Source organism: Ptychodera flava, chromosome 11 (genome assembly GCF_041260155.1).
Source record: "Ptychodera flava strain L36383 chromosome 11, AS_Pfla_20210202, whole genome shotgun sequence".
In the NCBI taxonomy this organism is placed as follows: Eukaryota; Metazoa; Hemichordata; class Enteropneusta; family Ptychoderidae; genus Ptychodera; species Ptychodera flava.
The window spans coordinates 5,027,810-5,051,497 of record NC_091938.1 but is presented as its reverse complement, the minus strand read 5'-3'; the positions used below and the strand labels follow the sequence as shown (position 1 = coordinate 5,051,497).

At 38.4% G+C, this 23,688-nt stretch overlaps 1 protein-coding gene across 1 annotated transcript in view; it reads left to right on the top strand.

Moving 5' to 3' along the window:
• LOC139143341 (titin-like) overlaps positions 1 to 23,688 on the top strand; it is a 215,696-nt gene that overhangs the window by 163,549 nt on the left and 28,459 nt on the right. The window contains exons 84-99 of the mRNA XM_070713578.1: positions 486 to 899; positions 2,047 to 2,397; positions 3,105 to 4,952; positions 5,411 to 6,304; positions 6,594 to 7,073; positions 7,552 to 11,079; positions 12,219 to 12,292; positions 13,230 to 13,355; positions 13,611 to 13,647; positions 14,070 to 14,336; positions 14,486 to 14,791; positions 15,173 to 15,230; positions 15,535 to 15,857; positions 16,794 to 16,871; positions 18,163 to 18,465; positions 18,828 to 19,265. Coding sequence (XP_070569679.1) covers positions 486 to 899; positions 2,047 to 2,397; positions 3,105 to 4,952; positions 5,411 to 6,304; positions 6,594 to 7,073; positions 7,552 to 11,079; positions 12,219 to 12,292; positions 13,230 to 13,355; positions 13,611 to 13,647; positions 14,070 to 14,336; positions 14,486 to 14,791; positions 15,173 to 15,230; positions 15,535 to 15,857; positions 16,794 to 16,871; positions 18,163 to 18,465; positions 18,828 to 19,265 — 9,525 coding nt within the window. The remainder of the gene's footprint in view (positions 1 to 485; positions 900 to 2,046; positions 2,398 to 3,104; positions 4,953 to 5,410; positions 6,305 to 6,593; positions 7,074 to 7,551; positions 11,080 to 12,218; positions 12,293 to 13,229; positions 13,356 to 13,610; positions 13,648 to 14,069; positions 14,337 to 14,485; positions 14,792 to 15,172; positions 15,231 to 15,534; positions 15,858 to 16,793; positions 16,872 to 18,162; positions 18,466 to 18,827; positions 19,266 to 23,688) is intronic.

Genomic DNA, 23,688 nt, shown 5'->3' with positions numbered 1-23,688 from the left:
ATACTCCTTTCCTTTTTGTAAGAATCTTCCACAGCTTATGTTGCAACTTGATTCTGTCATTGGTAATTACATGCCTCGATTGATAGAGATCAATATTTTTATTGAGTTTTACAATGAAGATTAATCTTGTCTGTTATCGCTATAATTACCTCAAATCCACTCTTTCAAATGTTCTTTTGCCTTCTTTGTAATTCTACAATTATAAGTGATAAGAATTTGGTTCTATTATTATGGAACATGTCAATATATCGTGCATGATTTGTACAAGGCATGTAATTACATTTTAGTTCGAGATGAAATATTTTTTGCACAAGCATTTATCTAAGCATTATGCAAATGTGCTTTAGTACTGCGATATATCGCATATGCTTGACTTCCTTAGGTGTCACTTTTTTACACATATTTTTAATCAGGTATATAATAAGATTTTTACATATTGATTTTCTTGTTACTTAATGATTTATCTTTCAATGATACTTTCACAGTTGGCATTCAACCAGAGGTCATTGAAGAAGTGACCACTACAACTACAACTACAGTTACAAAGACAATGGAAGTTGCAGCTGAAACTACAGCAGAAAAGATCACTCATGAAATCATCCTTGAAGCTGTGTCCACAGTTGCACCAACATTCAAGTCTGAACTGAACGACATAGAAGTGTGTCGACATGAAACAGCAACGCTCACATGTCAAGTTTCTGGGGTACCACGTCCAGATGTAACATGGCTGAGAGATGATGAAGTTATAAGTGGACCACGTTATGTGTCAATGTATGAAATGGATGGCACATGCACCCTTGTAATCACAGATGTGCAGAGTGATGATGAGACTGAATTTGAGTGTAGAGCTGTTAATCCTGCTGGAACAAAATCAAGTTATGCTGAAATCATCCTCAAAGGTCTGCTGGCATTCATTTTTTATGCCAAGATGAATGATGTCAACGTTGGCATAATTGACACCATGGATGCACAAGTTAATCTGTAACAGCAAGCATGTAAACTGTTAATATCTTAACTCTACATGCTACTGATATTAGCATGTTTGCCATGTTTTACAAACAATAAAGTGTATTTTTTCAGGAATTGAAAGTTTTAAGAAACAATGCATGTGTATGATATGGTTTTAGATTGTTTATTATGTACAGTTGCATGGTATTATCAGACATTTAAGTTATATAACTTTTACTGTAATTTTGCACGAATGTATTGTTTGTGTGTGACAACATGAATTCCAGATGATAGTATTATACAAGTTTTTTGATACATATATGTACATTTTTGGTCATCTGCATGTGTAAGTTTTACATATTATCACCAGCACTGTTGACTGTAAGTTGTTAATGTTTGTCAGTGAGCATGATTTTGTTCTGTGAAGGTGTCTGTAAGTGTGACTATAAATGTAAATTAAGGATCACTTTATACTGAAAAAGTAGCTGATATGATGCTTAGCAACACAAAATTATGTTTTAGCTATTAATGTATTAATGCCTTTTTAATGGATAAAGCAATTCTTGTTGGATTGAAATTCTTAGAGTTCTGGAAATGGAGGTTACTAGAACAAATGTTCTTACTTGTGCATGACACGCACAACATTACTCTATTAAGTACTTTACACACAAAATCTGACAGAAAATGTGTGTGGGGCAAACTTCAATGTTTGAATGTACAATAACGATGAAGCTTCCTAAAAGCAGAACAAACTTCTATGATATACAGTTCGTCAGATCAGGGTAAATAAAACTTTTCAGATTCACCATCACAAGGGCTGGTAAATAAAAAGATCGCTAGCTTAGACACTAGATTTATTTTTTTACTCAACATATAACTTGTTCTGCCACATAGCAACACAGAATGAGCTTGTAGTGTGTTGTAAAAAGTATGAGCCCAGCTAGTGGATTTGCTAACGCCAGGTGTTTATGAAATTGGAGGACACACTATTATCAATAAGTGTAATGATAGAGTTGAAGATACAAATTGAGAATTAAATATTTTATTTTGTGCAATCATTGAATAATCCTAACTTCATGCAATGATTATGTAAAACAGAGCTTGAGGTTGAAATTCCACGAGAAGTTGAACCAGTGGAAGAAGCAGTCTTGCAGCTGATTGAAAGGTTGGAACCTCCTCAATTCAGCAGACCAATCACCAGCCAAGAGGTGAATGAAGGAGACAAGATATGCTTTGAGGCAGATGTCACAGGAAGTCCTGAAATCACCATCACTTGGTATCATAATGGAGAAGAAGTTAAGGAAACATCCGATTTCAAGATTACATTTGATAATCAAACAGCTACTCTCACGCTAAAAGATGTCTTCATTGATGATGCTGGGGACTATACTTGCAAGGCAGTCAATCCAGTTGGCATAGCGACATGCACAGCAACTTTAGTGGTGTTAGGTATGAATTCTTCTCCTTTCAAAGAGTCTAACATTGCTTGCACTCTCAGAATTATGTTCAACTTTAACAGCCTTTTTATACTATCTCTTGTCATAGCAAGTTTTGTGTGTTACATTATTACTGGATTTATGCCACAAAGCATTCTTGGTATTTACCTATTTGCTTTTGTTGTTATGAAAGATGTTTTTTTACAGTCGGTATATGGTTACATGTATGTCAAATCGGATCTATTGGTTTGCCTCAGTCTCCCTACTCATAGTGTGACAGAACTATAGCTTTCATTGTCCCAAATGAATGATGGTAGTATGGACACTGAAAGGCTTCCACACTTGAAGTTAAAAATCAAGACTACTTTAGAGACAGACATTTGCCAGGAAGTAATTTTTCATAATATTGAAAGTAACAGATTTCATCCTACAGTCAAGTTCAAGAGCAATAACCAAATAAAATAAGCTTGACGCTCAGACTAATCACACATTGAAAAAAATAGAAGGGGCTAGATACAAATAGTATCAGAAAGCATTAATGTAGTTGAAAATGTGTGGATTATATTTACCAGAATGCATGGCAGCACTTTGACATAAGATCTAATGTTTATATCTGTATTTTTGCATGTCAATAATAGACATAAAACGCAATTACCCATGATTTCTTGCATATGTTTTGATGACTAACATTTTTGCATGTTGATCTTTTTGTGCATGTAGAAGTAGATGATATAGAGGCAGAAACAACATTATTTGAGCCAGGAACTAGAGAAACAACAACAGCATTAGAACCACTTGGCAGTGAAGAATTTAAAAATGTGACTGATTTGTATAATATACACATCACTGAGAAAGATGACAAAAGAGAACCTGATGATGTGAATAGTACTACAGCACCACCAAAAAGATCTGATTATCCTAGGATATATACATATTCATCTTCTGAAGAAAGTGAGGGTCTAGAAGCACCTGATGATCCTAGGCAAAGAAGGATTCCACAAGAGGGAGCCTCTGTGTTTCCAATGACAAATCAACCTGTTGAAGTTGTTAAAAGCATTGATGATTCCCGAGATGATGAAATGCCCATTAAAAAGTCGGAAATTCAGTATGAAGACGTCATGTCCTCAGAGCCTGCTGTCTGTATACTAGATGAGCTAGAGGCTATTGCTGAAGTTACTGAAGAGGAACTTCCTTCTAGTGATGAAGTCTATACAGAATCACGTAAAGTTTTAGAATCACCCTTCAAGAGAGAAACCATAGAATATAAGGATGAACTTACATTTGACAAGGAAGGTGCACTTTCAAGGACCGTGACTGAAGATCAAATAGAAGCAACACCTTCTGAAGGTCAAACAATTCTTAATATCCCTAATGATGAAAAGAGAACTTGTTCACTACCGTTAGAGTCAAGTGGCGAACATCTCCAAGCCTACAATGAATTTGAAAGAGTTCCAAGAGAACATATTGACTATGATCAAGAGGGAGACAAAATTCTATCAGATGAGGAGAGGCAGCATGGGTATGTTGAACTTGTGTTTGATGCTTTACCAGAGGATGGTCTATCAAAACTGCCCCAGAGATCAGTTCCAGTTGAGCAGAAGTATCCTGATTATGCTGAAGTTGCCGAAGAATTTGTACAACAAAAGCACATCGACTATACTGAGACTCTGGAATTTCAAGAACTTGAAGAACCTGTGAATACTTCCACTGCTATGACAGATACAAAGTATGATGAAAAATCTAGTGCAGTAATCTCTCCTTTAAATTTCAACCAAGGGGAGAACAAAGGTGATGACATACAGAGTAAAGAGTTCAAAGAAAGTGATTATTTTGGCAAGGATGACAAGCAAGCAATGGACCTAGAAGTAACAGAAAGTATCAGGAAAGACCTTATTGATTACAATGAAGGTGATGATATTCACAATGTAACTCAAATCCCTGTTGAAATTGAGGTGTTGCCATTTGAAACAAGCACCAAGAAGTACAATGTATATTCTCCCAAAAGAGATATTCCCTTTGAAGTTGAAAGGCCTGTTTCCCAAAGTATTACTGAAACCTGGAATAGAAGTGAAGACAGACAGTATGGAGAAATAGTTGAGGAAGATCATAAAGAGAGAGAAATAACACAGACAACTACAATAACAATTCAAGCAAGAGAAAAACACAGTCAGCTTAAAGAAGTTGAATTGTTATTTGAAATACCACAGGAAGGTGAAAAACCTGTAGATGTTAGGCAAATACCCATTAGAGTGGAGAGACCACTGTCTGGAAAGAAAAAGAGACCTTTAGAAGCACCGACATTTAACCCTCCAATATCAGTAATTAGAGTTGAAGAGGGAGAACCTGCTATGTTTGAATGCACAGTTACAGGTCAGCCTCTACCCGCAGTGCAATGGTTCCGAGACGGAATTGAAATTAAGAGTGACTATGACTTCCAAATTGCTCAAGATGGAGACATATGTACACTATCTATAAGAGAAGTCTTTGTCGATGATGCTGGAAAATATTCATGTAAAGCTGTCAATGAAGCAGGCATAGCAACATGTTCGGCTGAGCTCATTGTCCAAGGTTTGCATACTTTTAATCACAGTTTTTATGACCTATTTAAACATGGTTTGTTTTGTTTTTATTGTTGTTTCAACCACTATGCTATAAATTGTTTATCAGTTATTAAAGGATGAACACAAATTCTGTTTAATTTACAACATTGCATTATAATCTACAATTAATTTGCTGATGTTATCAAGGCAAATCCAAAATGTGAAAATAAACCAAAAAATGCACTTTATAGTATTTTTGACAGATCTTATTGAATTTCATATACATGTATTGATTTTTCATGTTCAATACCTCTAGTAATAAACTTGTTTCCTATTTGTCAACAAAGCTTCTTTCTGTAATCCTCTATGCTTCCTATCCCTATTCTTCATTATCTATCTACTGTTCAGCCTCAGCATGCAGTCTTTTTACATCACTCTCTATGATACCACATACATGTAGTTGATGATGAATTTGTCTTTCATTAGAATCAAAAACTGACAGTGACACAGGTTCAGCATCGACAGACGAAGGGGACGAGTACATTCTTGAAGAGAAAGGACACATAAGTCCTTCAGGTCTGCCTTTTGAGGATAGAAATTACACCCTAAAATCAGAACTTGGAGAGATTAAAGAAACAAGAACGTATACTAAAAGAGAGTTCACCCACATCAGGGAAGAAATTATATTTGAAGACGGGGAAGATGACTTACATGTTATCCGTAGGTCAAGAGATCAGATGGATGAAAGCCGAGAGAGAAGGGAAATGGCCATCAAAGCTGATCAAGAAGGAGATACTCCCAAAGTCACATCAGATGAGATAACTGTGAAGCAGGATTTTGTGTATGTAACGCAAACATTGTCCCCACACTCAAGAAGAGAGGCTAAACCTGGAGAACCGCTGAGACCTGTTGAATTGACTTTAGCACTTCAAGTAGATGACAGGGATGACGATGCTGATTTAAGCTGTGTTGCTGCTGAGTACCCTAGAGGACTTCATGTAGAGATGGAACTTATGGGATCACCCAGTGGCCCTGAATATCAGACTATAAAATCAGAGAAGATGTTGGTCATCCCTAAACACATTGAAACCTACCCACCTAAATTCATCGAAACACCTAATGATATGGAGGTTGTTGTAGGCTCTCGGGCAAAACTGAAGTGTCAGACACAGGGAGTGCCCACTCCCATGCTAAGCTGGTTCAAAAATGGAGTGAGAGTATGCCAAAGTGATAATATTTATATTGTTGAGAATACAGATGGTTCTGGTGCATTATTCTTACACAATGTAAGAAAAAGTGATGCTGGCAGATACACAATAGAGGCTACAAATTGCATTGGAAGGGCAACCTGTCAAGCTGATGTTACTGTCACCTTCAAAGGTTTGATATTACCATCCTCAGTGTTTTGAAGATTGGTGGCAATTTTAAGTGGTATCTGTATTCTATCCTATGAAACTTATCAACCACTTTTTCTTCTGTATGTATCATGCATTTTCTGTACTTTAGTTTTTGTATAGATTCTGGTTTTATCTATCTCGGTGGTGGGTCCTTTCTATATTTATTCTGTTAAGTCTTTGTAAATACCTTTGTTTTTGAAATAACAAAAATGTGATGAAACCTTGTTCTTGGTAGACTCTTGACCAAAAACATACAATGTTTCTCTTTACAGAATACGAGAGCCCTGAAGAACAGATTGAAGAAGTCACACGTGTTGTTGAAGAGGAGAAAGTTGTCACAACAGAAACTGTAACAACAGTAACTACAGTAACTGAGATGGTGCCAGAAAGAAGGGAGGTAGTGACACAAGAACTGGTCATTGAAAGTCAACCTCAAGAGATTGAATTCACATTTGACGTTGAGAAATTGGAACCTCCGAACTTCACCAAAATATTTGACAGCCAGGTTGTCACTGATGGAGATAGGGTGGTATTTCAGTGTGTTGTTACAGGCAAGCCAACCCCAGAAGTGGCATGGTTCTTAGATGAGAGACCTCTGGAACAGGGTCCAGACTATAAGATCACCAAGGATGATGATGGCACATGCACTTTGGAATTCCCTGAAGTTTTCCCAGAAGATGAAGGAAAATTGAAATGCAAGGCTACCAACCGAGCTGGTGAGGCTGCCTGCTCTGCAGACCTCATTGTCAAAGGTAAGCACTTCTCCACACACACTAAATCAAGAATTCTTTGTTTATGGCCAAATGAAGTTTGGATTACTCTCATGATAACAATATAAATTCTCTATAAATGCCTCTAAAAGAGGCATTTATCTTGCTGGTCACCATTTGAGTAGAATTCCTTGCTCCAACTTAAATATTCAGTAGTGTGCTTTTTTAACTTTAAGGCAAAATATTGAATATCGAAAATGAACTTTAATTATTACAAAAATAAATAACCATGAGGTATGAACTAAAGGGTAGATTTGACTCTTTATTGTAACACAGCTTCTAAACTGTTCTACTTACATTTTATCCAATGTAAAGCTTACAGTAACGGAAGCTCTAAACACTCTAAATATATAATGTTTTACTTTCAAATACACAAAATGTATGTTACACAGATCTTGTTTATTTCTTTGTCGGAGAAGATGTGTCTGCATTGTTTCATGATTGACTTTGGTTAATTTAGAATTTGATGAACCAGAAGAACGCCCCATTGAAAAGGTGTCGAGAGCAGAGCGTCCTGAATCACAGGAAACAGCTCCAACTGTTTCATCAACATTCACTGTAAGTGACAGAGGACCATTTGTGTCAGAGGCTGATGACACTCTGACTGAGATTTCAATGTTAGATCTTGAAATAGATGGGTCTCCCAGGCTACCAAGTGAAATTGAACTACAAATAGATATGGGTGATGTACGAAGTTCTGTAGAAAGTGTTGAACTTCCACGACCTGAAGATACTGAAATTTCAACTTCAGCTGTGAAGATAGCAAGGCCATCTCTCTTACCTGAAGAAGTACAGATTGAAGTCCCATCAGAAGAGCTTTCAGATACTGTAATTGAAGAAAAAACATTTGAATACATTGTATTAGAGCCAGATGAACCAGATGAAGATACAATTACAGAAATTTCTACTTCTGAAATTGAAATTGATCAGAGCCTTAGGCTACCAGATGAAGTAGAGTTTCAACTGAAATTTGACAGACCAACAGAAACTACATCATTGACATTTATTAGTGAGACACGGGCAGAATTGCCTTCTCCTGGGACGGTAACAGAAATTTCTCAAGTAAAGATGACAGTAGATGAATCCCCGAGATTACCAGAGCAGATTGAACTACGTCTGCCCATTAAACAACAAGATGAAGAAGAAACAGTCTACACAACTGAAGATGTCCAACCAGTTGAAGAGGTGCCAGCATCAGTGCTTGCTAAAACCACTGATATTAAACCAGTTGAATTACCAAAAGAAGTCACAATTCACTTTCCTCTGGAGAAACCAGGTGAAGTTGAAGTTGTAGAAGTTGTTAAAGAGAAGGAGGAAGTTATAGAAATGCCTTCTGAGACACAATTTGATATCACAGTGACAGACACTGAAACTATATATAGTCCATCTGAGCAGGTCACCATCGAGATACCAGCTGGAAAACCTCAGGAGATGGTCTTTGAGGTCCAGCTTCCAGAGGAAGTGACCACTGTCCAAGAAGAAACGGTCTACTTTGTTGAAGAGGTACAACCAGCTGAAGAGGTGCCAGCACCAGTTGCAGCTGAAACCACTGATATTAAACCAGTTGAATTACCAAAGGAAGTCATCATTCACTTTCCTAAAGAGAAACCAGGTGAAGTTCAAGTTGTAGAAGTGGTGGAAGAGAAGGAGGAGGTTGTAGAAGTAACTCCTGAACCCCGATTTGACATCACAGTGACAGACACTGAAACCATGTATAGTCCATCAGAACAAGTCACCATTGAGGTACCAGTTGATAAACCACAAGAGATGGTCATCAAGGTTCAGGCCCCACAGGAAGTGACCACTGTCCATGAAGAAACTATCTACATTGTTGAAGATGTACAACAAGTTGAAGAGGTGCCAGCACCAGTTGCTGCTGAAACCACTGATATTAAACCAGTTGAATTACCAAAGGAAGTCATCATTCACTTTCCTAAAGAGAAACCAGGTGAAGTTCAAGTTGTAGAAGTGGTGGAAGAGAAGGAGGAGGTCAAAGAAGTGCCCTTTGAAACCAAATTTGACATCAAAGTGACAGATACTGAAACTACTGAAACCATGTATAGTCCATTAGAACAAGTCACCATTGAGGTACCAGTTGAAAAACCTCAGGAGATGGTCATCAAGGTTCAGGCCCCACAGGAAGTGACCACTGTCCATGAAGAAACTGTCTACATTGTTGAAGAGGTACAACCAGTCGAAGAGGTGCCAGCACCAGTTGCAGCTGAAACCTCTGATATTAAACCAACTGAACTACCCAAAGAAGTCACAATTCATTTCCCTCTAGAGAAACCAGGTGAAGTTCAAGTTGTAGAAGTTGTGGAAGAGAAGGAGGAGTATGTGGAAGTAACCCCTGAACCCCAGTTTGACTCGACAGTGACAGACACTGAAATCATGTATAGTCCATCAGAACAAGTCACCATTGAGGTACCAGTGGATAAACCACAAGAGATGGTTATCGAGGTCCAAGCCCCACAGGAAGTGACCACTGTTCAAGAAGAAACTTTCTACATTGTTGAAGAGGTACAACCAGTTGAGGAGGTGCCAGCGTCAGTTGCTGCTGAAACAACTGATATTAAACCAGCTGAATTACCGAAGGAAATCACAATTCATTTCCCTCTAGAGAAACCAGGTGAAGTTCAAGTTATAGATGTTGTGGAAGAAAAGGAGGAGGTTGTAGAAGTAACCCCTGAACCCCGATTTGACATCACAATGACAGATACTGAAACCATGTATAGTCCATCAGAACAAGTCACCATTGAGGTACCAGTGGATAAACCACAAGAGATGGTTATCGAGGTCCAGGCCCCACAGGAAGTGACCACTGTTCAAGAAGAAACTGTCTACACTGTGGAAGAGGTACAACCAGTTGAAGAGGTGCCAGCACCAGTAGCTGCTGAAACCACTGATACTAAACCAGTAGAACTACCAAAGGAAGTCACAATTCATCTTCCTCTAGAGAAACCAGGTGAAATCCAAGTTGTAGAAGTTGTGGAAGAAAAGGAGGAAGTTGTAGAAATGCCTTCTGAGACCCAATTTGACATCACAGTGACAGACACTGAAACTATGTATCATCCATCAGAGCAAGTCACCATTGAGGTACCACCTAGAAAACCTAAGGAGATGGTCTTCGAGGTCCAGGTTCCAGAGGAAGTTACTACTGTCCAAGAAGAAACAGCCTACATTGTTGAAGAGGTGCAACCTGTCAAAGAGGTGCCAAAATCATTGGTTTCTGAAACCACTGATGGTAAACCAATTAAACACCCACAGGAAGTCACCATACAAGTGCCGCTAGAGGAACCAGGTGAAGCACAAGTTGTGGAAGCTGAGAAAGAAGAGGTTGAAGAGGTACCTACTGAAAGCAAGTTTGACGTAACAGTAACAGACACCAAAACTGAGTACCTACCATTCCGAGAGGAAGGTAAGGTTGAGATACCAGCTGAAGAACCAAAAGAAGTTACTTTCAAAGTTGAATTCCCAGAAGATGAACCAAAAGAGGAGACTTTGCACATAAAACATGTGAGAAAAGCAACTCGAGTAACATTTGAAGTGCCAGAGTCTGATGAAGAGAGAGAAATCTCAATCACAGAAATAGATATTGACGAATCACCTAAACTACCAGATGAAGTGACTTGCAAGATGACAATTGATAGAGAAGATGAGCCTGGTCATGATAAAGTCACAGTGATTGAAGAGGAGTTTAGAGATATCATGCCTCCATCATTTGTCAGACCATTGAAGTCGTGTAAAGTGAATGATGGACAACCAATGAAAATGACATGTATAGTTGAGGGTAAACCAAAGCCTCAGATCAGCTGGTTTCATAATGGGGAAAATGTTAAGGATATCCCTGAGTTTGCTATCAGTGATGAGGATGGCATCTGTTCCATCACACTGGATGAAACCTTCCCAGAAGATGCTGGCCAGTATGAATGTCGAGCCACAAGTCCAGCTGGAACTGCATCGACTTCAGCAACATTGATTGTACAAGGTTTGAACATTCCCTCAAAAGAGTTTTCAGTTATTACAGTAATTAGACCAGTCACCATTACCATCCATGTGCAATAAAGACTAATTGATTGGCGTAAAATATAAGTCATACATCCTAAAGGTACTGGCTGTTATCACCACACCTGCAAGTATGCCAAGCAAAGAGTGACATGCCAACTGTATTGGCTCTGGTCATTGTGCAGGTGTCACCACATTTCATGTTTGCAGGACATAGTATTTAGCATGGTTAAGATTGTTGGAAGCACTCAGCATGGAGAAACACAAAAAAGATGTGCATCAAACAAAACAACTGGCCCACTAGACATCTTCATCATTTCCATCAAATAACAACAATACATCATCCCAGCTACATGCACTCAATCAATGCACAAAAATACAAAAGCATGTGATACATTAGTAAAGATCTGTATATGTATATGTATATGTATATACATAAGATCTAGAGGAGAATGAAGACTTTAAAAATAAAGGTAGCTTTGCATGAAGTTATGTGAGACAAAATTTAGCATGCCAGTTGGTTGCTTCAGGGCTTCTATTCTTGCACTTTGTCAAAGATTTGTATTTTCTGCTTTTTTCATCAATGTAACCTAAGTTCACATTTTCAGATAGATTTATTGTGCAGATGTGTTTCAGAGAAACTACACTGTATAAGCTTTTCATCTCAACAGTAGTAGCTTACATGATCTGTCAGAATGATTAAGTTAATCAGTGCAGATAGCAACATGAAAGGAATTGGATCAATAATATTGTATTTTACAAAGGCATGAAGTATTCCCTGCACATTTGTGCTGTATATCAGGGTGAAATCATTATTGCAACTTGTAAATTTATAAACTATTATGATTAGTCGATTTTGAATTTTCTTTACACTTCCTAAAACTATTAATCAGGCAAATCAATTATTCAAACTTCTTGTAAGCATGAAAATCCAATTACGTTATGGTATAGAATGTCTGATGCCAATGAACTCTGCTCCCTGAGGCAGTATTTTGAATTAAAGTTTTCCAAAAAAATATCATCGAAGAAATATGGGAAAATGCCAACCCAGGCATTGTTCCTGAGACGTGTATTGAATTGACGTTGATACTCATTAAAAACTCAATTTGGTTTGGATTTCAGAATTACCATCTGAGAAAGAAGAAATAAAAGAAGAAGTTACTACAACTAAAATGGTTATTGAGGAAGCAACTAAGGTATCACAGTTTGTTGATAATGCATCTCAACTTATCATCATATCATCAGCTGTGTATTTTTGGTTTTGCACATTCCATTTTTGGCCATTTTTTGAAATTGAAACTTCAGTTCTGAAACCCATGAAAAAAAGGCTGCTTTTCCCATTTTGCGACATAAAGACCTTGCTTGGGTTTATGGACTTCATATCATGGCATTGCATTTCATTGCATTGCATTTTTTTTCTTTCTATAGAACTCATGATAAACAAGTTAAATTTTTTTTGCTATTTTTTAGAGTGGATTCAAAGCTACCATTGCAGTTTTCGATATTGTCTTTTTTGTGTAACATTTAGTGAATGCTGTGGTGGCTATATTGAATTCAATGTACGTTGTATCAGTTGTGCCAATGATCAAAACATGCATGGCCACATCACTTCATCTCATACATTGACCGAAAGCAACTCATAAACAGAGTCAAACAGTTCCCTGTGAAATGGTTGTCAATCTGAAAATATTTTAAATACGCATCATCCAGTGCATAGCATACTAGAATTTTTAATGCTAGGTAAACATTACATTTACTCTGTTCACTGAGGGAGAATGAACATAAGAGCAGGTTTTCTTTGATCATCCAACTAGATCTTAATAAAGCTCACAGTAACCATTTTACAAGGAAGTAATCAATATTACAATGTGCATGTTGCTTTGGTTATTTTGGTTGGTCCGATTGTGCCAATGATTGAGGAGCGTTTGTGTGTGCAAACAGAGCTGCTTGGGTTTACAAGAGCGCATGTGTCTCAGATATCCCTTAGAGTTCTTGTATGATGACTCTAATCCACGTTCTGTGTTCAGTGTGAAACTCACTTATGCTGACACTGCACAAATAAAATTAAAGTAAAACAAAAAACCTGAAAAAGGATTCCAGCTGAGATCACCAGTGTAACCGATTGTTATTTAGAAAGTGCAAAAGGTGCAAGGACCTGAAACAATCCAAGAGGAGGTGTTGGAAATCATCAGATCCCCTGATGGTAAAGAGACAGTAGTGAGAACACTTAGAACGATTACCATAGAACGTCCAGTTAAGGTAATGATGCCTTTGAGAGAACGCATAAGTACTCTGCATGTCTTTGCATTGTGACTCTTTCTGTACTTTTTAGATGAATGGGAGATGTTATGTTGTGGGCAATGGGATGGATGCTGAATGTAGAATGGATATGTCACTCACTGGTTTTGCAACATGCACTGCTGACAAAACTGTCTCCCCCCCCTCCCCCCCCAAAAAAAAAAAAAGAATAAATGCTAACTTTGTGTTATATATGTGTTTTCCACACTTCACCAGGAGGTAATATCCAAGAAAGAGTTGACAATCAGTGAAGGTATGTCATTTGTTGTAGCACTGTAACTATCTTGCTTCACAGAAAGTTAAAATCCTATAGAGGAAAATAATGTATTTTTGTCTAACATTTATCTACAGTCATATTATGAACTGGATTCATTCAACGTGAACTCCCAGTGGCTGACATTAAAATGAGCAGACTTATCTTCCAAAGTTGCTGACTGTATCATATTGTTATGCAGTTGTGACTCTTTTATCAAATTGCACCTTCAGTCATACCTTACGTACTCTAAACTCTGATACATTGGAAGGAAATACTACAAAGGTGTATAGATAGATTTTTTCTTGTTTTAAGTGGTAACAAAGGCACAAATGTCCCTTCCAGTTCAATTATATTGGTAATTTTTGTATAAGTGAGAAAACTGTGATTGTAGAAGATACAACATAATTTTCCCACAACAGAAAAAGAGGAAGAAGAGAAAACTGAGGTATCTACTGCATATGTTGCTATTGGCAACTACTTGGCTGAAACTGATGAGGTAATGTCAATAAGGGAAGGTGAAGAACTGACAGTGATAGACAGAGAACATGGTGATTGGTGGTTGGTCAGGAGACCCAACGGTGAAGAAGGCTGGGTCCCAGGATCCTATTTGGAGACTCTGGAATCTTATGAACAACATTTGAAAGACCAACTTGCAGAAAGTATGGCAGCTTTACCAGCAGGGCCAGGTTAGTTATATTCAAGCAAGAATAATGTAAGATTGTTTACTTTCTCACCTTGCTTGCTTTGCTGTATTCAGCAACTTTGAGCAGGTCAGGTGGTTGGTCTCTATCAATGACTAGAAATTTTTATCATAAGAATTACATTTTATCTCAAGCAGATGAACCGTATGAAGGCGACATGATACCACCACACTTCACTCAAGCTCTTGACACAACCCGTGGCAAAGATGGCCGTCCTGTCACCTTGAAGTGTTGCTTGGAAGGAAATCCCAAACCTTCTGTTGTTTGGTATAGACAGAGCACCATGATTCCCTCATCTGAAGATTTTGTAACTGAATATGATGATAATGTCTGTAAGCTGACCATCAAGGAAGTATTCCCTGAAGATTCTGGTAAATACACATGTGTTGCAAAAAATAAGGCTGGTATGGCTTCAACAAGTGCAGAGCTCCTTGTTGAAGGTAAGTCTTGAATTCAACAGATGTGTGTCTTTCTGTGGCTGTCTTGAAATTTTGTGGGGAAGATTTTTCCAAGATCCTAACAAACCCATTTGTTTCTGTGATATAAATTATAAACTTCTGTCGATATCACAAAGTTTGCCTAATTAGAAAAATGGAATGAAGACAAGGACACAATTTTGTCCAAACCTTGTCCTGGAAAACTATAAACAGAAATGTTATGTTTATGGTTTAAACAACAGTTCTACATACATACAGCATTAATTCTTTCAAAAGCAGTCTTTATTCCTGTTTCAGTTTTGTGTATGGTGCCTTTTTTCGTTTTAGTATGGTTAATACTATTTAAGATTCACATTCATGATTATCTTTTTTGTTTCATTTTAGTTTGTCTGTCAGATGCAGAGAGCACAGAAACACCAGTGTCCAGGAGAAGTTTGTCTAGGTGAGCTTAGTGACAGCAGAAATTGTATCAATGGTCATTGAAATTGGTCAGTCACTTTGCCATACATACTATACAAAGCATGATTGCCTTAACAACAAAAAGTTTCACACTGTTAAGATATGTGAAATAAACACACACTAAAAAGTGACAGGAAGATATATAAATCTAACTAGGCAGGGCATCATAAGGGTTAGAGGTTTTCAAAAATGTGTGAGCCCCATTTGCCACGTATGAATGAAATCTTTGTTTGGAAGGTAGAAATGTTATTGTCATGTTTAATAATGTGATCCTTGTTCTGTTTCAGGGAATCAACCATTGAGGAACCAGAAGGCATCAAACCAGCGTTCATGGAAGTTGCTAAGCCCCAGGAAGTGGAGGATGGACACCCACAGGTTGATTTTGAGTTCAAACTTATCGCTGCACCGAGGCCCTATGTTGTTTGGTACCACAATGACAAGCCAATTGAAGAAAGTGAACATGTGCATATCAGTGTGTATGCTGATGTGCACATGTATTTCCTCACTTTAGAAATCAGTGACATCACTGAGGAAGATGCTGGTGTGTACACAGTAGAAGCAAAGAACAAAGAAGGGGAGTCAACAGCAAAAGTTACCCTCACTGTTAAAAGTAAGTTTAGACTTCCAAAATCGAAATTTTAATATATTTTAATATATTTTCAACGAATCTTTAACATAAGCTATTTGTATGAATTTTGTTGCCATAGAGCACAATGAGACATTTGTCATGGTGATGTTTAAATACATTTTGTGGCAAGGTGACTTGTTTGTCTTTAACCCATCTATTTCAGGGTTTTTAACACAATACACAGGTCATTCCCTCCTCAGGTGGTTCAAATTTCACACTCTTCCTCCAGTTCACTATTCATCACTAACTCGATGTCGCAGAAGAGTGAGATTATTGTACACTGCCATGTTGTATTGATTGTATGTTTTCACTGTATCAGTATTGTAATTGTGATGGTAAACCATCATTATGGATGGCTGTAAAAATACCGGTAGTTTTACCATTCGAAAATTTATCCATCGGTGTTTTGCACTTTCATTTCTTCATTCCATTCTCTAATTGTTTCACAATTGGTTGTGTGAAGGTATTGAGACAATTCCATTGATTTTGTGTTGGCTGACAAATGAAGATTTACAATTCTAACATCTCACTGATCAACTTCAGCCTTTTACAGGTTCACAAAAGCAGTGATTTGGCACAACTAACTCTATTGAAATCATGCAGTATTGTCAACCTTTTCCCTGTGTATTGACCACAATAACATACTGTGCTCAAATATTTTAGGATATAGTCACCCGTAATGGTGCTCTGGCACCACTTACAACTAATTTAGAATTTCATAACAATGACTATATAGAGAGTTTCATTGTTCCTGGTGTGCAAGATAACATCTTTTTCATTATTTAAGTTTAACATAACACCTGACAGATGCCCTATGGCTTATAACAAGGTTTGGCTATTATGTGTACAAGCTTTAGAATATTACACGCGTGTGTAGGGGTATGTGCTGTATTTGCATCTTTTATTGTTGAGCATCAGAGCATGTGGCATCAGAGTGTAGCCTGTCAACCCCAGCGTCCATGGATGAGGCCCTTCATACCATCATCATTACAACAGGTGACGTTTACTCTAAACTATTTCATCTGGCTTGCATTGCTTTCTCCTAACACAGATCACCGTATTTTATGTCTTTTGTAATCCCCTTCATATACTTGCTGCCTTAAGTTCATTCAGTCACTATTTCAATGTATGTGTCTAATTCCTTCTGTTATGCTAGTAGAGGGATGTGTCCTACTCTGGGATAGTTGATCACATGACGGTCTTGTGACTGTCATATGACCAACTATCAAAGAGCAGGACACATCCTTCTACTTACACTACCACACCATAAACGCATTTTTTGCCAAATTACCTGGTAATTTACTTGAATGATTCGATAACAGCCATGTCTTCAGTTCGATGGCCTTTTGTTATCAAGAACAAGAACAGTTTCCATTTATTCTACATATAGATGGCAAAGCTACTGGGTCAAAATATTTGTGATGTTATTGTTTGCATTCTCACGATATGGTGGTGGGATTATCTTTTGACAACTTCGCTATGCATGAACTTTAAATTTTATGTATTTGTTAGTAAATTTCACTGCAAATTGAAATGCACTATACCTCTTCTACAATTGTTTTGATGTCTGTTGAAACATTTGTGTTTTAGTCAGCTACACTGCTGTCTATTCTGCTTGCTGTTGTTTAAGTCAAATAAAGTAATATGTAAACTTAAAAGTTATAATTAGCAATCTGTGAAAAGCAAACAGCATGCTGTAGCTTAAGTTATTTTCTGTCTCAGTAATGTCTGTGTTCTGGCCATTTTCTGTATACTGCAATTTATACTGAAAGTGTTTTTAAATCACTCAAAATAGTTTCTATTATTCAGTATATAACAAGGGAACTTTTCTAGCTAGCATCAGTTCATTAACTTTATATAAATTGATTGAATTGTAACAAAGAATTTCAGGTGATCATTTCTATGGATAGGCCATAAATATAAATACTTGAGTTTCAAATGTTTCATTGAAATGTTTCTTTACTAGGAATATTAAATGTTGTTAATTTTGCCATGTTCATTGCAGAATTAATTTATAAAAATGAGAGAAAAGTGAGTGCCTCAAGGGATGTATTTGTGTTTTGATGGGTTCTTCTTTCAAATATAAGAATGAAAGCTTAAATTCTATTGAACAGTTGTTTTCAATCTATGTAAAAATGCTCCGCCAAGAAAAGACTTACTTGATTCAATGATGATTGATGTTTCTCAGGTGAAGTTGATGTAAACAGAAAATGGCCAACTTGTACAAAGATTTTGAATAATCTCAAAATGTGAAGAGTTTAAAATGTGAAACTTGTCTCTTCAACAGAACCAGAAGAAGCCATGGAACCGCCTGAATTCACAGAATTTCCCAAGAGCAAGGTAGTTACTGAAGGTGAGAAAGTTGAGTTCAAATGCTGTGTCATAGGAACACCAAAACCGGAAGTAACCTGGATACATGATGGAGTTCCTGTCAAAGATGATAAGATCTTTGAGGTGACTCATGACAATGTTGATGGCTATACTTTAACTCTGCATGAAGCATTCCCAGAAGACTCTGGTACAGTGGGTGTTGAGGCAGTCAATCCTGTTGGCAAGGCAACATGCTCTGTGCAGCTCACTGTCGAAGAAGGTAAACATTGCACATCCTTTTACATCTGTATGAATAATGTTTGGTAATGATTTTTAAAAATGGGAGTGTTCAATTTTCAGGCCATCGCAAGGCCACCATTCCTTATTCTCCAGCATCTAAAATATTTCCATGGAACACTTCAAGCAAACACTCTGTTAAGGTATAATTTTTCAGGACACTTTTCTTGTTGATTCTGAAATTTCAGATTTGATAGTCAAGCTGTTTCAGGATTAATATATATATATATATATATATATATATATATATATATATATATAATATATATATATATATATATATATATATATATATATATATATATATATATATATATATTATATGTCTGTGTATCATGGTTACAGAGTTATTTGAAGAAGAAGTTAAAATCAAACAAGAAACTGTTGAAATCATTGTGGATAGGAAAGAACAGGTTATTGCTGAACAGACCTTTGAAATCAAAGAAGCGCCTAAGGTTGTGACATTTGAGCTAGAACCTGAGAAAGAACCTGGCCAGCCTCCTGAGTTTGTGAAAGAACTAAGACCCCAGGAGGTACCTGAAGGGGAACAGGCAGTTTTGGAATGCAAAGTCATTGGAAAACCAGTTCCAAGCATCAGATGGTTCAAGGATGATGAGGAGATACAAACAGGACCTCAGTATACAACTGTGATAGATGATGAAGGCAACTGCACTCTTATCATTCCCAAAACGACCAAAGACGATGATGCAGAGTTCACATGTAGAGCTGAAAATGAATTTGGCAAAGCTACAACTGTCACCGACCTCTTTATTGAAGTCAAAGGTTGGTACATGTGTGATGATGTATTTTGTGTCATTGTATTATGCAATTCAGTTTTGAAGAGGAAATGGAATGAAGTATTTTTATATGCAAATGTTGAAGCCATTCATGTGTTGTACACTAGTATCACTAGTAAACTAAATACAAATATAGCTTAAGGTTCTATGCAACATATGGCATTCTTTATCATTCCGCTCTGTGTATCTACGGTAATGCCTCTCCATCTTTCCCCGATAGTTGGCGCCCTTCCCAAGTACTGAATAATAAGTATTCAATGTCAGCCATCTTGTTATCCTGTCATTCCACTTTCTCGCGCCGTACAGTGAACTTGCTTTCGCTGGCGCTCCTTCTCGTATCATGAGTGACTCCAAGCAGTCGAAGAAGAACCGAAGAAATAAGTCCTCCAGTAGTGCCATTAGCACGGAGGCACAGGCAGAGACCGAGAGTAGCATTTTTGCTACGACTGAACCTGACATTACAGAACTACCGAAGGAAGGTCAAGACAGCATGGCGACCACAGTCGAGCATGCAAGTGAGCCGACCCCGGCTATTCCTTCAACCAGCGCTGACCAGAGTTGCTCACGCAACTACTGGGACAAATGTCACAACTTGTGGCTCAGTCACAGGCTAACCAAGCGACAATGGCAAACTTTTTGCGTCACAAGGCGGTGAAGATACTCATAGTCAAGTTCGAGGTCAAGGGTCACGTAAGAGAAAATCGTCGACGCCGACATCTCCGCCAAGACCTAAGTCTTCCCGTCAGGAGGTTATCGAGTCTCAAAGTGAACTTGACTATTTTGAAGATTCGGAGGACAATTTTCAGGATGATTTTCCTGAGTCCTCAGGTATGTCACCGTCAGTATCGAAGCCTGCATTAGAAGGTGAATTAGACGCCATATTTGATGACGTTCCAGACCATATTAGCGGCCCAGTTACATGGCCAGTATCACAGTCTTCAGTTGATTGGTTGATGAAACGTATCGATAAGACATTGTCACCTACTCAACTAGTAGAATTACAACAAAACTACCTAGTCCCAGAAGATAGAAAACAAGCATTTGAAGTTCAGCAAATGCCAGGAGCCCTCAGAAGTTTGATTCGATCAAATGCTCCATACTTCAAGAACTATGACAGACCATACTACAAGACTCACCAGGTAATGCATTCAGCATTAAGACCAGTTATCAAGGTACTGGAATTGGTGTGTTCTTCAGCCTTCCAGTCTGATAAGTTACCAGAGCTGAAGAAACAGATAAAGTCTGGTTTATCAGATGCAACACATCTGCTAACAACAGCAAGCCATATGATGGCAGAGCTCCGCCAGGCCAGAATGAAACCCTTGTTTAAACAAGAGTACAAGGATATCCTGCAAGAGTCCAAACCCACAGTTCAAGGCTTCTTTGGCGGTAATCTGTTCAAAGCTATAAACGAGTCCAAGAAGTCAGTCAATGCCTTTCGCAGTGTCACGAGCACAAGGGAAAGGTCACAGCAGGGATGACAGTAAGAAGAGGTACAGTAACTATAACAAGGGGTCTTCCAACTATGAAGACCGCAGAAGTGGGTACAATTCAAAATACAAGTACCAGAAATATAATCAGAGATCAGGCAAGAGCTATAGTAAAGGTAACTCCAGCCACAGTGACAAAACCAAACAGTGACACTCAACAAAATCTTCCTCATGCAGGCAGACTGCAATATTTTGTGGAAGAATGGAAAAGGATCACAGACAATTCGTGGATCCTAAAAGTCATATTGGGTTACAGACTTCAGTTAATCAATACACCATACCAATCCCAGCAACCAATCTCATTACCAAAGTCAGAGGAAGACTCCAACATCATTCAAACAGAAATCAACTCATTACTCAAGAAACAAGCCATCGTCCAGGTACAGCCACATCCAGACCAGTTCCTGTCAAGAATATTTGTATTACCCAAACGAACAGGGGGAAACAGAGTTATCATAGACCTCAGACAACTGAACCTGTTTATAAAAAAGGTGAAGTTCAGAATGGAGGGACACCCATTCATACAACAAATGCTAGACAAGGACGATTACATGACATCCATCGATTTGACAGATGCCTACCTGATGATACCAATACACCCAGATCACAGAAAATACCTCTGTTTTCAGTGGCAAGACAAGCGGTACCAGTACACATGCCTACCATTCGGGCTGACGTCGGCTCCACGTGTATTCACCAAGGTACTGAAAATACCAATGGCGTATGCTCGCAAGCAGGGGATAATGTGCTCCAGTTACATAGACGATATATTCAACAAAGCAGCAAAGATAGATCTATGCCACAAGAACACCACCACTCTAATGACACTGCTGCGACAACTGGGATTTATTCCCAACGAACAAAAATCACATCTGTTACCAACCAAACAACTAGTGCACTTGGGAAGACTCTACAACACAACAGAAATGAGTGTAATGGTACCACCACAAAAGTTACAAAGAATATCAGCCACGGCATTGTCAATCAAAATAAAGCAGTATGTATCTCTCAGGCAAGTAGCACACATACTAGGCCTGATAGAAGACGCAAGGGCAGCAATGACAATAGCAGCATCCCACTACCGGGACTTCAACAGCAGCTAACCCACAACCTTGCACATCACTCCTGGGATTATCACATCCAACTGAACCAGGCATCAGAGGAAGACTTGAGTTGGTGGATTCACAAAGCAGCCAACTTCAACGGCAGACCTATTCAGACTGTGTCCCCAGACATGGTAATACAGTCAGATGCATCCCTGGTAGGATGGGGAGCTGTCTGTGCAAACAAGACAGTTCAGGGCAGATGGACACAACAAGAAAAGTCTCTCCACATAAATGTCCTCGAGATACTAGCAGCAAAACTTGCAATTCAGTCTTTTCTTCAAGACAAGTCGAAAATGGAAGTGAAGTTACAGATGGACAATACAACTGCAGTGGCTTACCTGAAACATCAGGGTGGTTCCAGATCTCAGAGCCTATGCAAAGTAGCTCTACAAATTTGGCAGTTCTGCGAACAGAGGAGCATCAATCTAACGGTAGAACATCTACCAGGAGAAGTCAATATCCTAGCAGACAAGCAGTCCAGGGCATTTCTAGATTGCCACGACTACCAGTTGGACACAAAGATTTTCCAGAGAATCTGCGACCACTTTTACCAACCAGAAATAGACTTGTTTGCAAGTCGTATAACAAAACAACTTCCACAGTTTGTATCATGGAAAAGGAGCCCACAGGCCTTTGCAGTGAACGCCTTCACACTGAGATGGACAGGCAAAAGCATCTACATGTTTCCACCACCACCTCTAATATCCAGATGCCTGCAAAAACTACGCATAGATCAAGCCAGAGCAATAGTCATAACACCAGTATGGCCTCAGAGCCCATGGTACCCATTGTTGCTGCAAATGTCATGTCAGAAACCGCTGCTATTACCACGACACAAGAATCTACTGATAGAACCACACACAGGCAAGCCACCAAGAATAAATCTGATGCCTCTTGCCGCCTGGCTGCTCTCAGGAAACACTACAGAAACCTGGGAGTTTCAAAAGCAGCAACAGAAATACTACTCCAAGCTGTCCGCAGAGGGACATCTAAGCAATATGACATCAAGTGGAGAAATATGCTTGCTGGTGTAATAAATAGAAAGCAGATCCAATTTCTTGTCCTATCACAGTGATAATAGACTTCTTAACAGAACTGTTTGAAAAGGAAGAATTGTCGTACAGCACACTTAATGGTTACCGAGCTGCTATTTCATCAGCACACCTACAGATAGATGGATATCTCATAGGAACTCATCCGTTAATAACGAAGTTATTCAAGGGGTTCTACCACATTCGTCCACCCAAACCACGTTATCCAGTAACCTGGGATGTTACTAAGGTACTAGATTACCTGAAGTCTCTACACCCAAGCTCAAGATTGAGTCTCAAGCAACTGACACTGAAAACTGTGATGCTGATTGCACTGACATCCTCAGATAGAGGTCAGACAATTAGCAAGTTAGACATTGAATTTTGTAATTTAACTAATGATTTTGTTTTGTTTGTGATACCAGAACTGACAAAGACGTCGTCAGTTTCTAAACCTCACAAGACTGTAAGATGTCCAAAATTTGGAGAGAAGTCTCTCGATGTGAGACATTATGTTAAGCAGTACATCATTAGAACCAGGAGATACAGAGATCTCACAGTACAACAGGGTGGAAAACGACCATCGAAATTATTTATTTCATTTAGAAAACCGTACAGAGAAGTTACATCACAAACAATTGCAGGTGGGTAAAGTCAGTAATGAAGTCTGCAGGAATGACACAAGTCACTACAAGGCACACAGTGCAAGAGGGGCTGCTAGCTCAGCTGCATTGCATCAGGGAGCAACATTAACACAAGTTCTACAGTTGGGAGATTGGTCA